Source organism: Gobio gobio (assembly GCF_949357685.1).
Source record: "Gobio gobio genome assembly, chromosome: 18".
In the NCBI taxonomy this organism is placed as follows: domain Eukaryota; kingdom Metazoa; phylum Chordata; class Actinopteri; order Cypriniformes; family Gobionidae; genus Gobio; species Gobio gobio.
In genome coordinates this window covers 5,371,989-5,392,291 of record NC_137111.1, presented here as the reverse complement: position 1 = coordinate 5,392,291, position 20,303 = coordinate 5,371,989, and the positions used below count along the sequence as shown (strand labels likewise).

General features: G+C 39.5%; 1 protein-coding gene across 1 annotated transcript in view; it reads left to right on the top strand.

Moving 5' to 3' along the window:
• The window catches only part of hmgcll1 (3-hydroxymethyl-3-methylglutaryl-CoA lyase like 1), a gene marked incomplete at both ends in the record, with an annotated part of 44,199 nt that overhangs the window by 7,831 nt on the left and 16,065 nt on the right, over positions 1-20,303 (top strand). Inside the window, 3 exons of the mRNA XM_079843541.1 lie at positions 207-355; positions 4,846-4,909; positions 5,219-5,407. Of these exons, the coding sequence (XP_079699667.1) occupies positions 207-355; positions 4,846-4,909; positions 5,219-5,407 (402 nt within the window). The remainder of the gene's footprint in view (positions 1-206; positions 356-4,845; positions 4,910-5,218; positions 5,408-20,303) is intronic.

The window sequence follows — 20,303 nt, the reverse complement described above, 5'->3', positions numbered from 1 at the left end:
AATAAACCACTTTATTTATGCATGCGCTCTGCCTAAGCGTCCACTGCCCCTTTACCTTGCATAAGTGAGCAACCTTTGCATCTTGTACCATTTATTTGTAAATGTTTAGCCCATTTCTGTTAATTGCTTTCCTTGCTAATCAAGCAAGTTGTACTCACAAACCAACATCTATAAGCACAAACTTGATTAAATGTTTCCTGTTAAAGGTTGCAGCAGGAGCTACTGAAGTGGCAGTGTTTGGTTCCGCCTCAGAGACTTTTAGCAGGAAGAACATCAACTGCTCCATAGAGGAGAGTTTGCAGAGGTTCGAGCAGGTCATCTCTGCAGCCAAACAGGAAGGCATACCAGTGCGCGGGTGTGTTCCATGGACACCAGCTTCCTTATAACTATTTAGGCCAGTGCTCATTATGTGCACTTTCACTTTGACACTAATATCAAAAGCAAATCACATCAGCATTCGTCAGGTAATGATGCCGATTCAAGTAATGATCCAGGAATGTATTTGAATGAAGTTCCAAATGTAGGTTCAGGAGAAGCCTAATCATTCAGTCCTGTCAATCATATTATCAGCAACAATTCTTCCAGTATCCCTCCACGTCCCCATCTCCTCCTCTATTTCTCTCATTCTCCCTCTACATAATTCCGTTATAGGGGGTTGAGCTCGCCGCTCACGCCGAGCCTTGGGTTCGAGTCTCCTTTGAGGACAGAAAGCCAAATTTGTGTACCATTAACTATTAAGAATGTTTTGGCAGGCAAACTTGTGAAACAAGATGGGGGTGAGATGTAGAGTGAATAAATGATCAGTAGCTCTGTGGTTGATTTCAGCCTTGCTTGGGACTAATCATGCGCAGACTAATTAGGGGCCAAGCACCGAAGGTGCGTAAGCACCTATTGTAATCGTTGGCGTTCTTCTGATTATTATTCTTCCGCTCTGGGATTCTATGGCAGCCCATAGAACCGCTTGTGGGATAGTTATCAAATTACAGTCTGAACTGTAAAGGCCTGTTCACACCGGGACGATTTTCGCACGCGTTTATCGCCGACGTTTAACGCCTCGGGACTAAACAATGGGCGCCAATGTGGGTGTTCACACCGACACGCAAAACGCCAGGCGTAAAAGCGTCATTTTTTTTAAAAACGCCTCGGGTTCGTTTTTTTATTTTGACGCGGCGCGTAAAAAACTGGCCGACCAATGAGATCTGCGTTTTTGTTCACGTGCCTGGAGCTGCTGAAGTGACAGTAAAACACGACTTGGTGGCGCTCAAGCACAAAACGGTCTTGCCGAGCACACATTGATACGACGAAGAAGTAGTAAGTAGACAAAGAAGAAGATGAACTGCTAATGCTGCTTGCCAGTTAGCAAAAAGTGTGTGAATGGTTTTGTCCATATACATAATATGTCTATGGTTTTGGCAAGCACGTAAATACTGTCTCTCTTCTCCTTCTGTGTGACAAGCGAGTGTCAGAGGCTTAAAGTGCCGCAGCACCATCTTGTGTACCGGGAGCGCATCGACTGAATGTGCACGTTCACTCGGCGCAGTGCCAGTGAAAATCGCTTGGGTGTGAACACTCAAGACGCGCCGAAAAACTGCACGAGAAACGCTGGCGATAAGTGCGCGCGATATTCGCCCCGGTATGTACAGGCCTTAACCATAGCAAATTTGGAGTCTCTAACTCGATCCCTCTAGCTCCACCAACTGTCCAAAGTTTGACTTATGTTTGTGCTAATAACTTTTGAACCATAAGCATTACTTGGCTCAAGACGACTCGATTGCACCCTATGTCGCCATTTTCCGTCATGAAAACTGAAAAGTTCAGAAAACCCCACTTTTTTACCTCCTCCTAGGCTGTTGCTCCGATTTTCACGAAAATCGAGCCAGATCATCTTCAGACAGGGTCGACAAAAAGTTATTAGTCACAAACTTGGTATGTGTTTTCGGCACCATGCCCTGAAGGTGCAGCACCACCTTGTGGTCAAAAGTTAAAACAAAATTTCCAAAAATGCTTATAACTTTTGATTAAATCAGCTTATTATAATGATCTGGTCTTAATACATTCCTTGGGTCATGCCGAGAACATAGATAACAATTTTGCCATATTTGGCCAAACTTCCTGTCTAACTCGTCCTGGACCGTTTGTCCGATTTTCACCAAAATCTAATCTTATCATCTTCAGACCGTGCCGACTAAAAGTTATTGCTTTCGTGTCGATAGACATAACTGTTGTCATATAGCATTTGCATTACATTAACATTAACATTTACATTTATGCATTTAGCAGACGCTTTTATCCAAAGCGACTTACAACTTGGGGGTACACGAATTGATTGGTCATGAAGAGTCGAGTAAGCGCAACAAGTGCCTGAAATTCTGAGACCGTGTACATTGCTCAGTGTAGCACAGGCTAGAGTAGGTAGGGAAATAGCACTGTTGAGGCTGTATCTCTACAATGCTTTTGCATAATGACACCAAACTTTGCAAGTGTCATTGTCACTTCACTCTGACCACATCACATCAATTTTGTAATTATTGGTCGAAAGAGATAAACCATTAAATCATATTATTAGTGACTTTATATCTGGTTTTTCAGCCATTTTTCTTAAAATCATTTTAAAATGTCTTTAATTCTTTATTGTTACAGTTTGTCAGACATTCCCAGGCATGTTGGTACGTCTTATAGTCTTCTTTGTGCTTGGCCCCAATAATTGCTGCTTGCAGCTATATTATGGAATTGAGTTTATTCTGATTTTGGTGGAATGTCTGTGGGAACAGATTAAATATGGTAAATGCATCAACCAGAGCATTCCTAGTGAGCACAATCAAAGTTTCCAGAATTTTTAAAAAATAAAAGTGCAAGGCATGTGTAGAACTTTGAATAGTGAGCATTCAATGTTTTTTTCTGCAGATTTCTTTCAGAGTATCCGCAGGGATACTCCACAGGGATAGTCACCTGTACTGAGTCACTACTTAACTAAGACAGGAGCAAACATTTTTGTTTTTACGAGCAGTTTCTGGACTTCATCTTTGGTGTAGCAAAGAGCAGGGAAATACAGGACATCTGCAGAAGTTTGAGCAGTTCATTTCAGAAGCCAAACAGGAAGGCATGTTGTTCATAGACCCAGTATTTCGGAATATGCCAATGTTCATTATGTGCACTTTAATGCTAATTTTGAATGAGAATCAGGCCAACAATCTGCCAATGATGCAAAATCTAGTGCAGAAACTGGCTGACTGGAAGAAAGGATTGTGTTGTAGATTATAGTTACTCAAAGCAAATAAAGATCAGGGCTGCGTTTCCTAAAAGCATCGTAAGCGTCTAAGTTAATCGTAGAGACCACTGGTGGCAATCGTTCTATGATCAACTTAGGCTTTTAATGCTTTTGGGAAACACAGCACTGGACTAGTAAAGAAAAGATTGTAAGCAAGACTGTAAACTTATGATCAGGATAAGGGCTTATGTAACAGCCAACAACAGTATCGGCCATCTCTACTGAAAAATCCAGTATTGCTGGTCACCAGCATAAGACATGTTTTGCATGATATTCTGGTTTCTGGTCCACATCATGGGAAGTGGGAGTGTTGGTGGAGCAGCTACACCAGCTCAGTGTTGCTTGAGAACAGCATGACTATGACCAGCACTATACCAGCTCTAACCAGCATAAACCAGCATGAATTCCATGATAGTCCAGGCTGGTTTATGCTGGTTAGAGCTGGTATAGTGCTGGTCATGTGTTGGATATGTCAGCAGGTATTTGAAACACTCCCTTGGAGGAACTTTGAAAATGGCATGTTTTCAACATTGGCAGAGCTTTTTGTGTACATAGTAAATCAAATGGGTGGTTTGGCAAACTGAAGGTCTGAAGTAGATTATGTTGTGTGTTTGTAGGTTTGACCCTTGCTCACTTTATTGCATGTTCTGCAATGCTGATTATTATGATTTTCCTTCAAAATCGGAATTCTTATGAGTAGCTAATTGCTTCATAAATGAAGTTAAAGTATAATGACACTAGATCCAGGCGATCGTCTCTGTGCTGAATGACTGCTGTTCTTAGAATGCAGTAGTGACGTTTTCAAGAGTCATTCGTTATATAAGCAAGCTCTTTGGTTTAACCAAAAGGTCAGCGGCTTCTCCTTTTAGTGTTCTACTTATATTTTTTGGACTGTTCTCCTTTGAGGTTTTGAGATGGGGCACCAGAACAGCATATGAAATAATTCCAGAATTAATGAGTAAATAACTCAAGTTCCAGATGTGCATGCAGTGTGGTGCTTTGTATCAGTTACAAGTACAAGTCCAGATGTGTCCAGAGCCTGTGCTTTTTACGGAATAAAAAACAAAAATGACGGAGAGCAGTCACTTCAGTCTGACAAGCTCATTCTGGCAAATGTGACTCAACGCCTAATGTTCAAGAAGAGACTCCACGGAAATTCTGGTAGCACACAGAAGTATCGTCTGACAACCACAAGCCCAAGAGAAACATTTTCAACTTTTCACTTGTTTGTTCACTGTTTCTAGCAGAACATGTTTCCTTCACATATGGAAAGCACATATAGCTTGTACGTTCCTCTCTAGCACAATTTCTCATTCCCACTGTCAACACTATTGGTTCTATTTGTCACAACCTTTTGACACAGACCATATGTTTAGCCTGCTGCTGAACATTTTGTTTTATTCCGTGAAAGATGTAATCCGTTGTAAGAGCAGTTCTGGCCGCTGTGGACTTGCGGTTGCAGTGAAACAGCACTCGGCATTATTTCACCTATGTTGCATGACTGTTGGTACTGTAAGCTCAAAGCTATATATCCTACAACTTATGCTGGACTTCACCTCTCTTTCGCTTCTTTGCAGGTACGTTTCCTGTGCTCTTGGCTGTCCGTATGAGGGACAAGTAAAACCATCACAAGTCACAAAGGTATTGACGGAGCATCGTTTAGTCCAAATAGCATTGTTCAGTGTATAACAGGCCGAAGTGAAATGAAATGGGCCTTCCAGTATGTGATAAATCTCACTGGGTGTTGAGCTCTCTGCATATTTTTTCTTCCCACAATTTTCATAGTCCCACAAGGCCCTTATTACGATGTTTGCTAAAAAACCTGCATGACGCTGAAACACGGCAGTGCTTTTCTAACGCTCAGAATGAGCTCTCTGTGTGCACGCCTTCATCTTGTTTATATTTCCAATGGGGATAGTGTTTTCATGGCTTTCCTCTGTTCCGGCCCAGGTGGCAAAGCGGTTGTTTGAGCTGGGCTGTTATGAGGTATCCCTGGGGGACACCATTGGCGTAGGCACTGCGGGCTCCATGGCCAAGATGCTGAGCAATGTGTTGACAGAGGTGCCCGTCGGCGCACTGGCGGTGCACTGCCATGACACTTACGGTCAAGCGCTGCCCAACATTCTCATTGCTCTGCAGGTGAGGGACATTACAGTGGTCACAACCATGAGGTAACTTTTTCATACATGCCCGAGGGTTTTGGAAGAAGTGGACTTTGAATGCATATGTATCCTGCTATGCAAGCACAATTTCACCCATTGTTGCAGTTTGAACTCAATTAATAATGCAACACAATCACACATCACATTCTCAACATGCCAAGGGCAAAATAGAAGGAAACAGCAGAAATTGTTTTCTTCTCTTGTCAGTTTGACTACAGTGAAGACTATCCTTTATAACCCAACACAACTACACGTTGCAATATTAATGTTGCTGCAAGGGATGCTACAACTACTTACCCTAATACAACATACAGTCAGACCACTGAGTACTGAATTTCTTAGTGCCACAAAAATCCAAGGAAATATATATGTGAACGGCAATGCATTGGTAAAACATTGACATATGCCTTTGTGTACTTGTGTAATACTTGTATAATCACAACTATTTAGAATAACTTATGATGAAAGAGCATATAAATGCAGTGTTAAATACAAAATAAATGTCAAGGTATGCATGTGGATCTACCCAGCTAACGTTCTGAGAATGAGTTTAAATGTTCCCGTTAAATGTATGAAAACACTATGGTAAAACTTTACAATACGGGTGCACTAATATGTATTAATTCATGCTTAACTAATGCACAGATAATCATGAGTTAATGAATGACTCATGAAGAACTAAACCATTTATTAATGATTACTGCATCAGCAACCAATGAACATTCAATATGATTAATAGATTAAGTAATATATGAATAGCTATTAATTAAATATGACATCATGTATTAATTCCCTAATAACATTTTATATTAACTAATGATGTTAATGAATGTGTTAATTACCACAATGGGTCAAATTTAATTAATCATTAGCTAACGATTTGCAAAGGTATCATTATGTTGTGACTTTACTTGTTGAGGACTTGTTGAGGACATCACTATTAGATAATTCAAAATTAATTCAAAAGCCATAACAGCAATGACATATTATATAACAATTAGTTTATAGTCATGTGACTCAACAAGTAAAGTTCAGTTTTTTGATATTTTAAAATGGCAAACATTAAGGGAACATTACGTTTTATAATTGAACAAACATTGTGGGACATTACTTTTTAACATTCTGAAACAAATAAAACTGTAATGTTTCAGGGGAAAAAATAATGTTCCATGAACATTCTGACTAAACATTCTATTAACATTACTGGAAGACTGTTTGTTCATAACTTTGAGAGAACCTTGCCAGAACGTTAGCCAGAGTTCTGAGAATGTTCCCTGTTAGTTGGGAAGTAATAAAGAAACATGAGCCACAAGTTCACAGTCTCTCACCACCTTACCTCACATACACACAGCGCTCCAGGGAGCACAACTAAAGCTACTGAAACACACTCCAAAACCCTCTGGAGTCTCAGCGATTAAATAATTTTTTGTACTTTCACCTAAAAGGCACAGAACAACAACAACAGATACCACCCAAAAGATGCTTACACAACACTGCCAGGCGTATTTGAATGTGTCGACTCTACGCTTTTATGAAACAATGGCTTCCTGTGGTTTAATTTTCATGAACCCTAAACCACAGAGCGCGGTCGCAATTCAGAAATAACACTGGCATGGCTTTATCAGCTCTCTAGGGCCCTTTGTGAACTCTTTCTCAGTTTGTCTTCCCTCGCAGAACGCCAATGCTCTTTGGGGGCTGGGCGGGTCAGCAGATGTGAAGGGCTGGACACAAAGGCTTACCTATTAGATGTCTGTTTCATATGACAGTGGCTTGGCCCTTGACAAAGCCCACGAGATGGAGGCTAGAGCGGGGCCCTCGGGGGCTCAAACTCATCTGTCGCTAGGGCCGTTGAACTCTGTGACAATGCTGCGCTTAAAGGGCAAGGGGAAAATTATCCTTTCATCACTCGCTACTAAACAGAGGGAGACTGGGGAAAAGGAAAACCCCATGCTCTAGTATATTCCATCCTTGGCTCCCACCCCTTTTTAGCCCTGTCTGTCTGTTTATCCGTCTCTTTCCAGCTGTAGCGGTGTAACCCTAACTGCGCCAAAGTAATGGCCATGAATTTCCTTCACTTATTTTTTCTATGAATTGTGTGACGTGACAGGGGGTCCTTTTTTAAAAGACGTGACATTGAGTGAAGATAACTCACTTACTGAAAACAAAGTTCACATAGTACTGAAGCACTCCGAAACCACACTTGATTAACTTCACCATCTTTAACTATGTCTGTCTGTCTGTCTGTCTGTTTTTAACGTTTTAGAGTAAAGAGGAGGTTGGTAATGAAATGACAGCTAATTAAGTCAAAAGGTATTTTTAAAATTTGAATTAAAATTACTTAATGTTAAATGCACTTATGGACGTTTGCCATCTATTCAAAACCTGTAGTTAGTTACACTGCAAGAACTTTAGAAAAAGCATAGGCCTACTACTCTTAAAAGGTTAGTTCACCCAAAAAATTCATTTATTGGCCTTCATGTTGTCCCAAACCCTTAAGACTTTTGTTCATCTTCAAAACAAAAATTAAGATATTTTTAATAAAATCTGAGAGAAAATCTGAATCTAATCCATATGAATTGAACGGTTTAGTTCACATTTTCTGAAGAGACTCAATCGTTTTATATGATGAACAGATTGAATTTAGACTTGGGACTGTCAATGGAGGGACAGAAAGCTCTCAGATTTCGTTTAAAATATCTTTTCATATTCAATTTTTTTTCCGAAGATGAACAAAAGTGTTACAGGTTTGGATCGACATGAGGATGAGTAATTACTGAGAGAATATTTTTTTTTGTGTGAACTTTCCCTTTAAGCTATTAGGGGGAAATATCTTTATGAACTATCCAGTTACAGAGAACAAAGACAGCATTAAACTAGTACAGTCAAATATACATTATAAAACTTCAAAGAGGTTAAGTTAACAACAACACAATGCCTAAACGTTTGTATATTGCTTACATGTTTACTTCTAATGTAATATATAAAAATGCTACATCTGTTGGCTCGTCCTTTGACCCAGTTTTCCCATTTGTTTTAGTTATTCATCTCATTCACCTGTCCCTCATTAATTAACTCGTTAGACTATTTTGTTTACTTCCTCGCCGTGTGCTTCTCTACAGCCTCCAACCGTGAATACATTACCCAAGAAACAAGGACTCAACAATGGACTCTGAGGGTGATATACTTTGCTCCATCTTTCAAAATGGTTGTAATATTGAATCATATATGGAAAAGTTCATACAGCACCGCCATCTGACTGACTGGGATGATCAACAGCTGAGGGATTTGTTTTGGAGTAGTTTAGACCCACATTTCACCTCGTGGATACCAGCTAGAGATTCCAATATAATTAAGTGGTATCTGGACTTGGTTCTGAGGTGGGGTGGCTCACCGTACATTCTATAAAAATCCCAGAGTCCATTCCAGAGAGACAGAGATTCCCGGTCTGTTCCAGTGAGTAAAATCTCAGAGTCCGTTCTAATGAGAGAAATTCCAGAGTCTGTTCCAGTTAGTGAAGTTCCAGAGCCTTCTCTCAAGAAGGAAACTCCAGAATTCAGCCCAGAGAGTGTAGAACTGTCCATGATGCTATTTATGTGTGTTTGGGCCACACGCAGATCCACTCCAGCCCTTGAGCACAGTCAAGTGTCGGCTCCAGCCCCTGAGTCTGCTCCAGTGTCAGCTCCAGCTTCTGAGTTCGCTCCAGCCCCTGAGTCCGCTCCAGTGTCAGCCCCAGCCCCTGAGTCCACTCCAGCCCATGAGCCCGCTCCAGAGTCAGCTCCAGCCCCTGAGTCCACTCCAGCCCATGAGCCTGCTCCAGAGTCAGCTCCAGCCCCTGAGTCCGCTCCAGTGTCAGCTCCAGCCCCTGAGTCCGCTCCAGCCCCTGAGTCAAGCTCCAGTGTCAGCTCCAGCCCCTGAGTCTGCTCCAGTGTCCACGCCAGCCCCTGAGTCCGCTCCTGGGTCCGCTTCAGCCCATGAGCCTGCTCCAGAGTTTGCTCCAACCCATGAGCCCGCTCCAGAATCCGCTCCAGGGTCCGTTCAAGCCCATAAGCCTGTTCCAGAGTCCGCTCAAACCCATGAGCCCGCTCCAGAGTCCGCTCCTTGGTCCGCTCCAGCCCATGAGCCCGCCCCTGAGGCCGCTCCAGCCCCTGAGTCAAGCTCCAGTGTCAGCTCCAGCCCCTGAGTCTGCTCCAGTGTCCACGCCAGCCCCGAGTCCGCTCCAGTGTCAGCTCCAGCCCCTGAGTCCGCTCCAGTGTCAGCCCCAGACCCTGAGTCCATTCCAGTGTCAGCCCCAGCCCCTGAGTCAAGCTCCAGTGTCAACTCCAGCCCCTGAGTCTGCTCCAGTGTCCACGCCAGCCCCGAGTCCGCTCCAGTGTCAGCTCCAGCCCCTGAGTCCGCTCCAGTGTCAGCCCCAGACCCTGAGTCCATTCCAGTGTCAGCCCCAGCCCCTGAGTCAAGCTCCAGTGTCAGCTCCAGCCCCTGAGTCTGCTTCAGAGTCCGCTCCAACCCATGAGCCCGCTCCAGAGTCCACTCCAAGCCATGTGCCCACACCAGAGTCCGCTTCAGGGTCCGTTCAAGCCCATAAGCCTGTTCCAAAGTCCGCTCAAACCCATGAGCCCGCTCCAGAGTCCGCTCCTTGGTCCGCTCCAGCCCATGAGCCCGCTCCAAAGTCCTCTCCAACCCATGAGCCTGCTTCATAGTTCACTCCAGCCCATGACTATACATTCCTGGCCATAGTGGCTGAGCCAAGCTCCCATGGCAAGGCCACGAAAGCCAGTCCTTCCTGGCTCCCTGAACTGCCATCATCCCACTGGCATCCTAAACTACCAGTACCATCCTGGAGACAAACTGACAATCACCTGCCAATACTCCCAGATACCCCCTCCCCCCCCAAAGCCAATTGGACTTTCTTTGGTGCGAGGTCGTGCCCTCCAGGAGGGGGGAGAAATGTCAGGGTTATGTTCTGTTTTTATTTTCATTGTGTTCCCTTTCTGTTAGCTTGTTTTCCTTTGACCCAGTTTCCCCATGTGTTTCAGTTATTCATCTCATTCACCAGTCCCTCATTAAATGAACACATTAGCTCCTTTGTTTGCCCTTTGTATTTAAGCCCTCAGTTTCAGTCTGTTCCTTGTATGGTTTAACGTCAGTTAACCGTGGTTGTGTTTCTCCTCTCTATTCTCCCGTTTATTTTGTTTAGAATTAAATTAAGACTTTATTGTTTACTTCCTTCTCCTTGTCCTGAGACAACAGGTTAATAATAAGTTTTTTTGTAAAAAGAAGCTTGTTAAAATTATACAATATTTTTGTACAGTATTATAGAGATTACTGGCTAATTTTGTCTGAGACTAGGATAATTGTTGTCTAGGAATCTACAATCTTCTCTCACTGGTCTTTTAGTTCTTAGTTGCCAAAGCTTTATGTATTGATTTTTCAAACAATTAAAAGAAATTGCTAATGGAAATTTCAACTGGTTCAATATTCCAACAAGGGTACAACTGTGTGGGGCGCAGAAGCCATTGTAACATCAAGTTAAGTAACTTTGACAACAATGAGAGGAGGCAGAAACAGGCTCAAATTCCTAAAGGTGAATCAGCATTGAACCGATATCTCACAGACACCCCAAGAGCACCGAAAATAATAATGTCCTGTCATTTGTCCTCCTCTACTGACCCCCTAGCAGAACTTGGTGGAAATGAAAGATTTTATCATAGCTTTTCATTAGGGTTCACCAGTCGTCTCCGCCACCAGCTGAGACAGAAATGAATTTCGCTAACCCTGTCAGCTCAGAGTCACCCCAGCTTTTGTTCATGATAAAGACGTTATAGGCTCTTTGTATGGCTTTTCTCAGGGACTTATTGAGGGTAGAAAAAAAACAACTCCCTCAGATAGTTGCTCAAATAGGTTGGTCTGGTAATTTATTGGGTTTCACGAAAAATCGTCATATGGACTGCAGTGAAGTTCTCCTGTTCTGGCTAGAACACTGTGAGCCCAGACTGCTCCGGATAGGCAGATTTGTGCCGTACTCACGCCAGTCTGACAGTTTTACCAATGGTCAAAGCCAGAACTAGTGTTCCTTCCTGACACAGCATGCCATGATATATCTATTCCTATCATAAATTAAGTCTAAACCTTGGGAAATCTGTAATTTACGGGGAAGAGATGGTCCTAAATCTAAATAAATCATTAGGTACTGGAACATACCATCCGTGAAAATGATCATGGTTCAGTCATTATCGTATATTCTATGATGTGAAAGGTTAAAGGTGCACTCAATCATTTTTTGTTTATGTTGCGCTGTGATATGGCAGACGTCTTGTACTTGTTTCAAACATCTTCGAGATGTTGCCGCACTTCTTCCCAAGTTTTGAACAAACATTTCTCCAGAAATGTTCATAGGACATTAGTTTGAAGTTAATAATGTTCTCAAAGTAATAGCACAAAACATTATTTGTACATTGTTTTTATTTCAGAAACATTTTAGTTGGACGTTCATCTGACGTTTTTAAATGTTACAATTTGTTTTCGGAAAGTTCGGTGAATTCAAAAGTTTGCAAAGTGATTAAATGGAATGTTCTTTTAATATTTGTTTAACCAAGAAAAATACTTTTTAAATCATTGTTTAGAGAACATTCAGAAATTACGTTTACATAACTTAATGGGAATGTTAGAAAAATGTCAGGTATAAAAATGTACGAAAAAAAATTAAGACGATTATTTAGAGTTTTGCTTAAGTTTGCCTTGAGGAAAGATCAACTTTGAATTTACACAGAGAACATTTTGCTTAATTCTCCTGCTTCTCAGATTTCGAACTAAAGCATTTCACATCAAATTCTTTGACATAAAAAAAGAGACAACATCAGAGACAAATTTGATAGTATAATGAAAAATGACAGATAACTCAATACAATTTCCCTAGGTCATCACGTTATATAACGAAATTCAATAGCGTTTACTGTTTGCATGGGTTTTATGGGGCTCAATGTCACTAGGAGATCTGTGTAATAGACTCTGATGAGTGATTAGCACGGCTCCCATTACTGCGAAAACATGCATGAAAACACAGGGGAGGGTTTGACAAACTCTTCACAGCTTTGACTCCTGTGGAGACGTGCATATATCTGAACTGGTAGGGTGCCTGTTCTCTCAGGAAGTGGCTGACCTGAGCATGAAGCACTGACCTGTGTTTATGCAGCCATGATCTGAAGTGTGGAAGGTCAGCACACAGACTTTGAGCCATCCCAGAGGACCTGTGGTTGTGGCTGGGAAACAAACATAAGTACTTTCCCTCCTTCTTTAACTCAATATGAAAGAGATCATGACACTTAATCACGGAAGGATGCTTCAGCCCTCTTCCATGTTATAATGATTTATTTGATATCCTCCAGAAATATCGCAAAAAGAGAACTGTAGACATACATCAGAGTGAAAGCCAGCATTTTGTCATCTAGACTGCAGTAAATGAAGCATAATACCACAGATTGGAAAACACACCAGGTCTTCACACAGTCATTCCGGGAACAACATCTAGTAGTGGAGTCCAAAATTAACACTCGGCAAGCGCCAAATGCATGAGAAAAAAAAAATGTGTTACTCGCCACATGGCTGGTTACAGCTGCAACAAGAAATGGATAGAACTGAGACATTTAACAAATTCAGCTTATAATACAATAATGTGACCCTTGCTGGTGTAAGCAAACTGAGCAATTCAAATTGATTCAAACTGTCTAATAAATAAACATCTGTTGTGACTTGTGTGTCCTCTACTTTATATTCATTGAAAAATGTTCCATCAGAAAATTCTATCAGAACACGGATTCCTAAAGGGATTTTTCCCACATATGTAGACTGTTCCTCGCACCAAAACAAAAGAAATAAATTCACGATGTGTCTTCTGAGACACAATGCTTTTGTGAAAGGACTGGCTCATATATAATGCTGTAAGTGACACACATTATTGGCATTTTTATGGACAAAAACCTATTTAAGATACAAATGACAGTGCGTTTAATCTATGTAAAATTGTGTCAAATTTTGTATTTATTAAGTTTCTTGACGACACTAAAGATCCAGGACATTCAATGACATCTGATCTCTTCAAGAAATTATACTGTGATGCAAAGACGTAATAATAAATTATTTAAAATCGTTGTATTTGTTATACATTTATGCTAAATAAGAACAATTATATATAAGAAAAAGAAAAAAAAATATTTGAAATGTAATTAAAAATGTTTTCTTAAAGGGGTCATGAAATGGAATTATTTTAATATGTTGCTTGAGGTTCACTTTTAAAGTTAATAAAGTTTATTTGCACAAAAATATAAATATATATGCAAAAAACTATTATTTCAATTTCTATTCGGTCTGAAATTATCTGTTATTAAGGCAATTTTTTTTTACAAAAAAAAATGCTCTGAACCAATATAATCCTTAAGCCTTTAAAATAAACCATCCACTTGTTTTCAATTCTTCTAAAGTCTGAACAGCAAACCAGCTGTTTACACTGGACGTGTCACAGCAAACGTTCTCTCTCTCTTCCATTTGTCCTGTTGTCAACAGACTCAAGCGTTTGGAGATAATTGTAGACAGCATCAGTCATTATAATCTGAACACACATCTGTATACTGTATCAGTGTAGACAGCGTCAGTCATTATAATCTGAACACACATCTGTATACTGTATCAGTGTAGACAGCGTCAGTCATTATAATCTGAACACACATCTGTATACTGTATCAGTGTAGACAGTCAGTCATTATAATCTGAACACACATCTGTATACTGTATCAGTGGAGACAGTCAGTCATTATAATCTGAACACACATCTGTATACTGTATCAGTGTAGACAGCGTCAGTCATTATAATCTGAACACACATCTGTATACTGTATGAGTGTAGACAGCATCAGTCATTATAATCTGAACACACATCTGTATACTGTATCAGTGTAGACAGCGTCAGTCATTATAATCTGAACACACATCTGTATACTGTATCAGTGTAGACAGTCAGTCATTATAATCTGAACACACATCTGTATACTGTATCAGTGTAGACAGCATCAGTCATTATAATCAGAACACACATCTGTATACTGTATCAGTGTAGACAGCGTCAGTCATTATAATCTGAACACACATCTGTATACTGTATCAGTGTAGACAGCGTCAGTCATTATAATCTGAACACACATCTGTATACTGTATCAGTGTAGACAGTCAGTCATTATAATCTGAACACACATCTGTATACTGTATCAGTGTAGACAGCGCCAGTCATTATAATCAGAACACACATCTGTATACTGTATCAGTGTAGACAGTGTCAGTCATTATAATCTGAACACACATCTGTATACTGTATCAGTGTAGACAGCATCAGTCATTATAATCTGAACACACATCTGTATACTGTATCAGTGTAGACAGTCAGTCATTATAATCTGAACACACATATGTATACTGTATCAGTGTAGACAGCGTCAGTCATTATAATCTGAACACACATCTGTATACTGTATCAGTGTAGACAGCGTCAGTCATTATAATCTGAACACACATCTGTATACTGTATCAGTGTAGACAGCGTCAGTCATTATAATCTGAACACACATCTGTATACTGTATCAGTGTAGACAGTTAGTCATTATAATCTGAACACACATCTGTATACTGTATCAGTGTAGACAGCATCAGTCATTATAATCTGAACACACATCTGTATACTGTATCAGTGTAGACAGCGTCAGTCATTATAAACTGAACACACATCTGTATACTGTATCAGTGTAGACAGCGTCAGTCATTATAATCTGAACACACATCTGTATACTGTATCAGTGTAGACAGTCAGTCATTATAATCTGAACACACATCTGTATACTGTATCAGTGTAGACAGCGTCAGTCATTATAAACTGAACACACATCTGTATACTGTATCAGTGTAGACAGCGTCAGTCATTATAATCTGAACACACTTCTGTATACTGTATCAGTGTAGACAGTCAGTCATTATAATCTGAACACACATCTGTATACTATATCAGTGTAGACAGTCAGTCATTATAATCTGAACACACATCTGTATACTGTATCAGTGTAGACAATCAGTCATTATAATCTGAACACACATCTGTATACTGTATCAGTGTAGACAGTCAGTCATTATAATCTGAACACACATCTGTATACTGTATCAATGTAGACAGCGTCAGTCATTATAATCTGAACACACATCTGTATGCTGTATCAGTGTAGACAGCGTCAGTCATTATAATCTGAACACACATCTGTATACTGTATCAGTGTAGACAGCGTCAGTCATTTTAATATGAACACACATCTGTATACTGTATCAGTGTAGACAGTGTCAGTTATTATAATCTGAACACACATCTGTATACTGTATCAGTGTAGACAGTGTCAGTTATTATAATCTGAACACACATCTGTATACTGTATCAGTGTAGACAGTGTCTGTCATTATAATCTGAACACACATCTGTATACTGTATCAGTGTAGACAGTGTCAGTCATTATAATCTGAACACACATCTGTATACTGTATCAGTGTAGACAGTGTCAGTCATTATAATCTGAACACACATCTGTATACTGTATCAATGTAGACAGCGTCAGTCATTATAATCTTAACAGACATCTGTATACTGTATAAATGTAGACAGCGTCAGTCATTATAATCTTAACAGACATCTGTATACTGTATCAATGTAGACAGCGTCAGTCATTATAATCTGAACACACATCTGTATACTGTATCAGTGTAGACAGCGTCAGTCATTATAATCTGAACACATCTGTATACTTTATCAGTGGAGACAGCATTATTCATTATAATCTGAACACACATCTGTATACTGTATGAGTGTAGACAGTCAGTCATTATAATCTGAACACACATCTGTATACTGTATCAGTGTAGACAGCATCAGTCATTATAATCTGAACACACATCTGTATACTGTATCAGTGTAGACAGTCAGTCATTATAATCTGAACACACATCTGTATACTGTATCAGTGTAGACAGTGTCAGTCATTATAATCTGAACACACATCTGTATACTGTATCAGTGTAGACAGTCAGTCATTATAATCTGAACACACATCTGTATGCTGTATCAGTGTAGACAGCGTCAGTCATTATAATCTGAACACACATCTGTATACTGTATCAGTGTAGACAGTGTCAGACATTATAATCTGAACACACATCTGTATACTGTATCAGTGTAGACTGTCAGTCATTATAATCTGAACACACATCTGTATACTGTATCAGTGTAGACAGCATCAGTCATAATAATCTGAACACACATCTGTATACTGTATCAGTGTAGACAGTCAGTCATTATAATCTGAACACACATCTGTATACTGTATCAGTGTAGACAGCATCAGTCATAATAATCTGAACACACATCTGTATACTGTATCAGTGTAGACAGTCAGTCATTATAATCTGAACACACATCTGTATACTGTATCAGTGTAGACAGCATCAGTCATAATAATCTGAACACACATCTGTATACTGTATCAGTGTAGACAGTCAGTCATTATAATCTGAACTCACATCTGTATACTGTATCAGTGTAGACAGTCAGTCATTATAATCTGAACACACATCTGTATACTGTATCAATGTAGACAGCGTCAGTCATTATAATCTGAACACACATCTGTATGCTGTATCAGTGTAGACAGCGTCAGTCATTATAATCTGAACACACATCTGTATACTGTATCAGTGTAGACAGCGTCAGTCATTATAATCTGAACACACATCTGTATACTGTATCAGTGTAGACAGTCAGTCATTATAATCTGAACACACATCTGTATACTGTATCAGTGTAGACAGCATCAGTCATAATAATCTGAACACACATCTGAATACAGTATCCATGTAGACAGTCAGTCATTATAATCTGAACACACATCTGTATACTGTATCAGTGTAGACAGTGTCAGTCATTATAATCTGAACACACATCTGTATACTGTATAAGTGTAGACAGGCAGTCATTATAATCTGAACACACATCTGTATACTGTATCAGTGTAGACAGTCAGTCATTTTAATCTGAACACAAATCTGTATACTGTATCAGTGTAGACAGCATCAGTCATAATAATATGAACACACATCTGTATACTGTATCAGTGTAGACAGGCAGTCATTATAATCTGAACACACATCTGTATACTGTATCAGTGTAGACAGCATCAGTCATTATAATCTGAACACACATCTGTATACTGTATCAGTGTAGACAGTCAGTCATTATAATCTGAACACACATCTGTATACTGTATCAGTTTAGACAGTCAGTCATTATAATCTGAACACACATCGGTATACTGTATCAGTGTAGACAGTCAGTCATTATAATCTGAACACACATCTGTATACTGTATCAGTGTAGACAGTGTCAGTCATTATAATCTGAACACACATCTGTATACTGTATCAGTGTAGACAGTCAGTCATTATCATCTGAACACACTTCTGTATACTGTATCAGTGGAGACAGTCAGTCATTATAATCTGAACACATATCTGTATACGGTATCAGTGTAGACAGCGTCAGTCATTTTAATATGAACACACATCTGTATACTGTATCAGTGTAGACAGTGTCAGTTATTATAATCTGAACACACATCTGTATACTGTATCAGTGTAGACAGTGTCAGTTAATATAATCTGAACACACATCTGTATACTGTATCAGTGTAGACAGTGTCTGTCATTATAATCTGAACACACATCTGTATACTGTATCAGTGTAGACAGTCAGTCATTTTAATCTGAACACAAATCTGTATACTGTATCAGTGTAGACAGCATCAGTCATAATAATATGAACACACATCTGTATACTGTATCAGTGTAGACAGGCAGTCATTATAATCTGAACACACATCTGTATACTGTATCAGTGTAGACAGCATCAGTCATTATAATCTGAACACACATCTGTATACTGTATCAGTGTAGACAGTCAGTCATTATAATCTGAACACACATCTGTATACTGTATCAGTGTAGACAGTGTCAGTCATTATAATCTGAACACACATCTGTATACTGTATCAGTGTAGACAGTCAGTCATTATCATCTGAACACACATCTGTATACTGTATCAGTGGAGACAGTCAGTCATTATAATCTGAACACATATCTGTATACGGTATCAGTGTAGACAGCGTCAGTCATTTTAATATGAACACACATCTGTATACTGTATCAGTGTAGACAGTGTCAGTTATTATAATCTGAACACACATCTGTATACTGTATCAGTGTAGACAGTGTCAGTTATTATAATCTGAACACACATCTGTATACTGTATCAGTGTAGACAGCATCAGTCATTATAATCTGAACACACATCTGTATACTGTATCAGTGTAGACAGTCAGTCATTATAATCTGAACACAAATCTGTATACTGTATCAGTGTAGACAGTCAGTCATTATAATCTGAACACACATCTGTATACTGTATCAGTGTAGACAGTCAGTCATTATAATCTGAACACACATCTGTATACTGTATCAGTGTAGACAGTCAGTCATTATAATCTGAACACACATCTGTATACTGTATCAGTGTAGACAGTCAGTCATTATCATCTGAACACACATCTGTATACTGTATCAGTGGAGACAGTCAGTCATTATAATCTGAACACATATCTGTATACGGTATCAGTGTAGACAGCGTCAGTCATTTTAATCTGAACACACATCTGTATACTTTATCAGTGCAGACAGTCAGTCATTATAATCTGAACACACATCTGTATACTGTATCAGTGTAGACAGCGCCAGTCATTTCAATCTGAACACACATCTGTATACTTTATCAGTGCAGACAGTCAGTCATTATAATCTGAACACACATCTGTATACTGTATCAGTGTAGACAGTGTCAGTCATTATAATCTGAACACACATCTGTATGCTGTATCAGTGTAGACAGCATCAGTCATTACAATATGAACACACATCTGTATACTGTATCAGTGTAGATAGTGTCAGTCATTATAATCTGAACACACATCTGTATACTGTATCAGTGTAGACAGTGTCAGTCATTATAATCTGAACACACATATGTATACTGTATCAGTGCAGACAGTCAGTCATTATAATTTGAACACACATCTGTATACTGTATCAGTGTAGACAGTCAGTCATTATAATCTGAACACACATCTGTATACTGTATCAGTGTAGACAGTGTCAGTCATTATAATCTGAACACACATCTGTATGCTGTATCAGTGTAGACAGCATCAGTCATTACAATCTGAACACACATCTTTATACTGTATCAGTGTAGACAGTGTCAGTCATTATAATATGAACACACATCTGGATACTGTATCAGTGTAGACAGTGTCAGTCATTATAATCTGAACACACATCTGGATACTGTATCAGTGTAGACAGTGTCAGTCATTATAATCTGAACACACATCTGTATACTGTATCAGTGTAGACATTCAGTCATTATAATCTGAACACACATCTGTATACTGTATCAGTGTAGACAGTCAGTCATTATAATCTGAACACACATCTGTATACTGTATCAGTGTAGACAGTCAGTCATTATAATCTGAACACACATCTGTATACTGTATCAGTGTAGACAGTGTCAGTCATTATAATCTGAACACACATCTGTATACTGTATCAGTGTAGACAGCGTCAGTCATTATAATCTGAACACACATCTGTTTACTGTATGAGTGTAGACAGTCAGTCATTATAATCTGAACACACATCTGTATACTGTATCAGTGTAGACAGCATCAGTCATTATAATCTGAACACA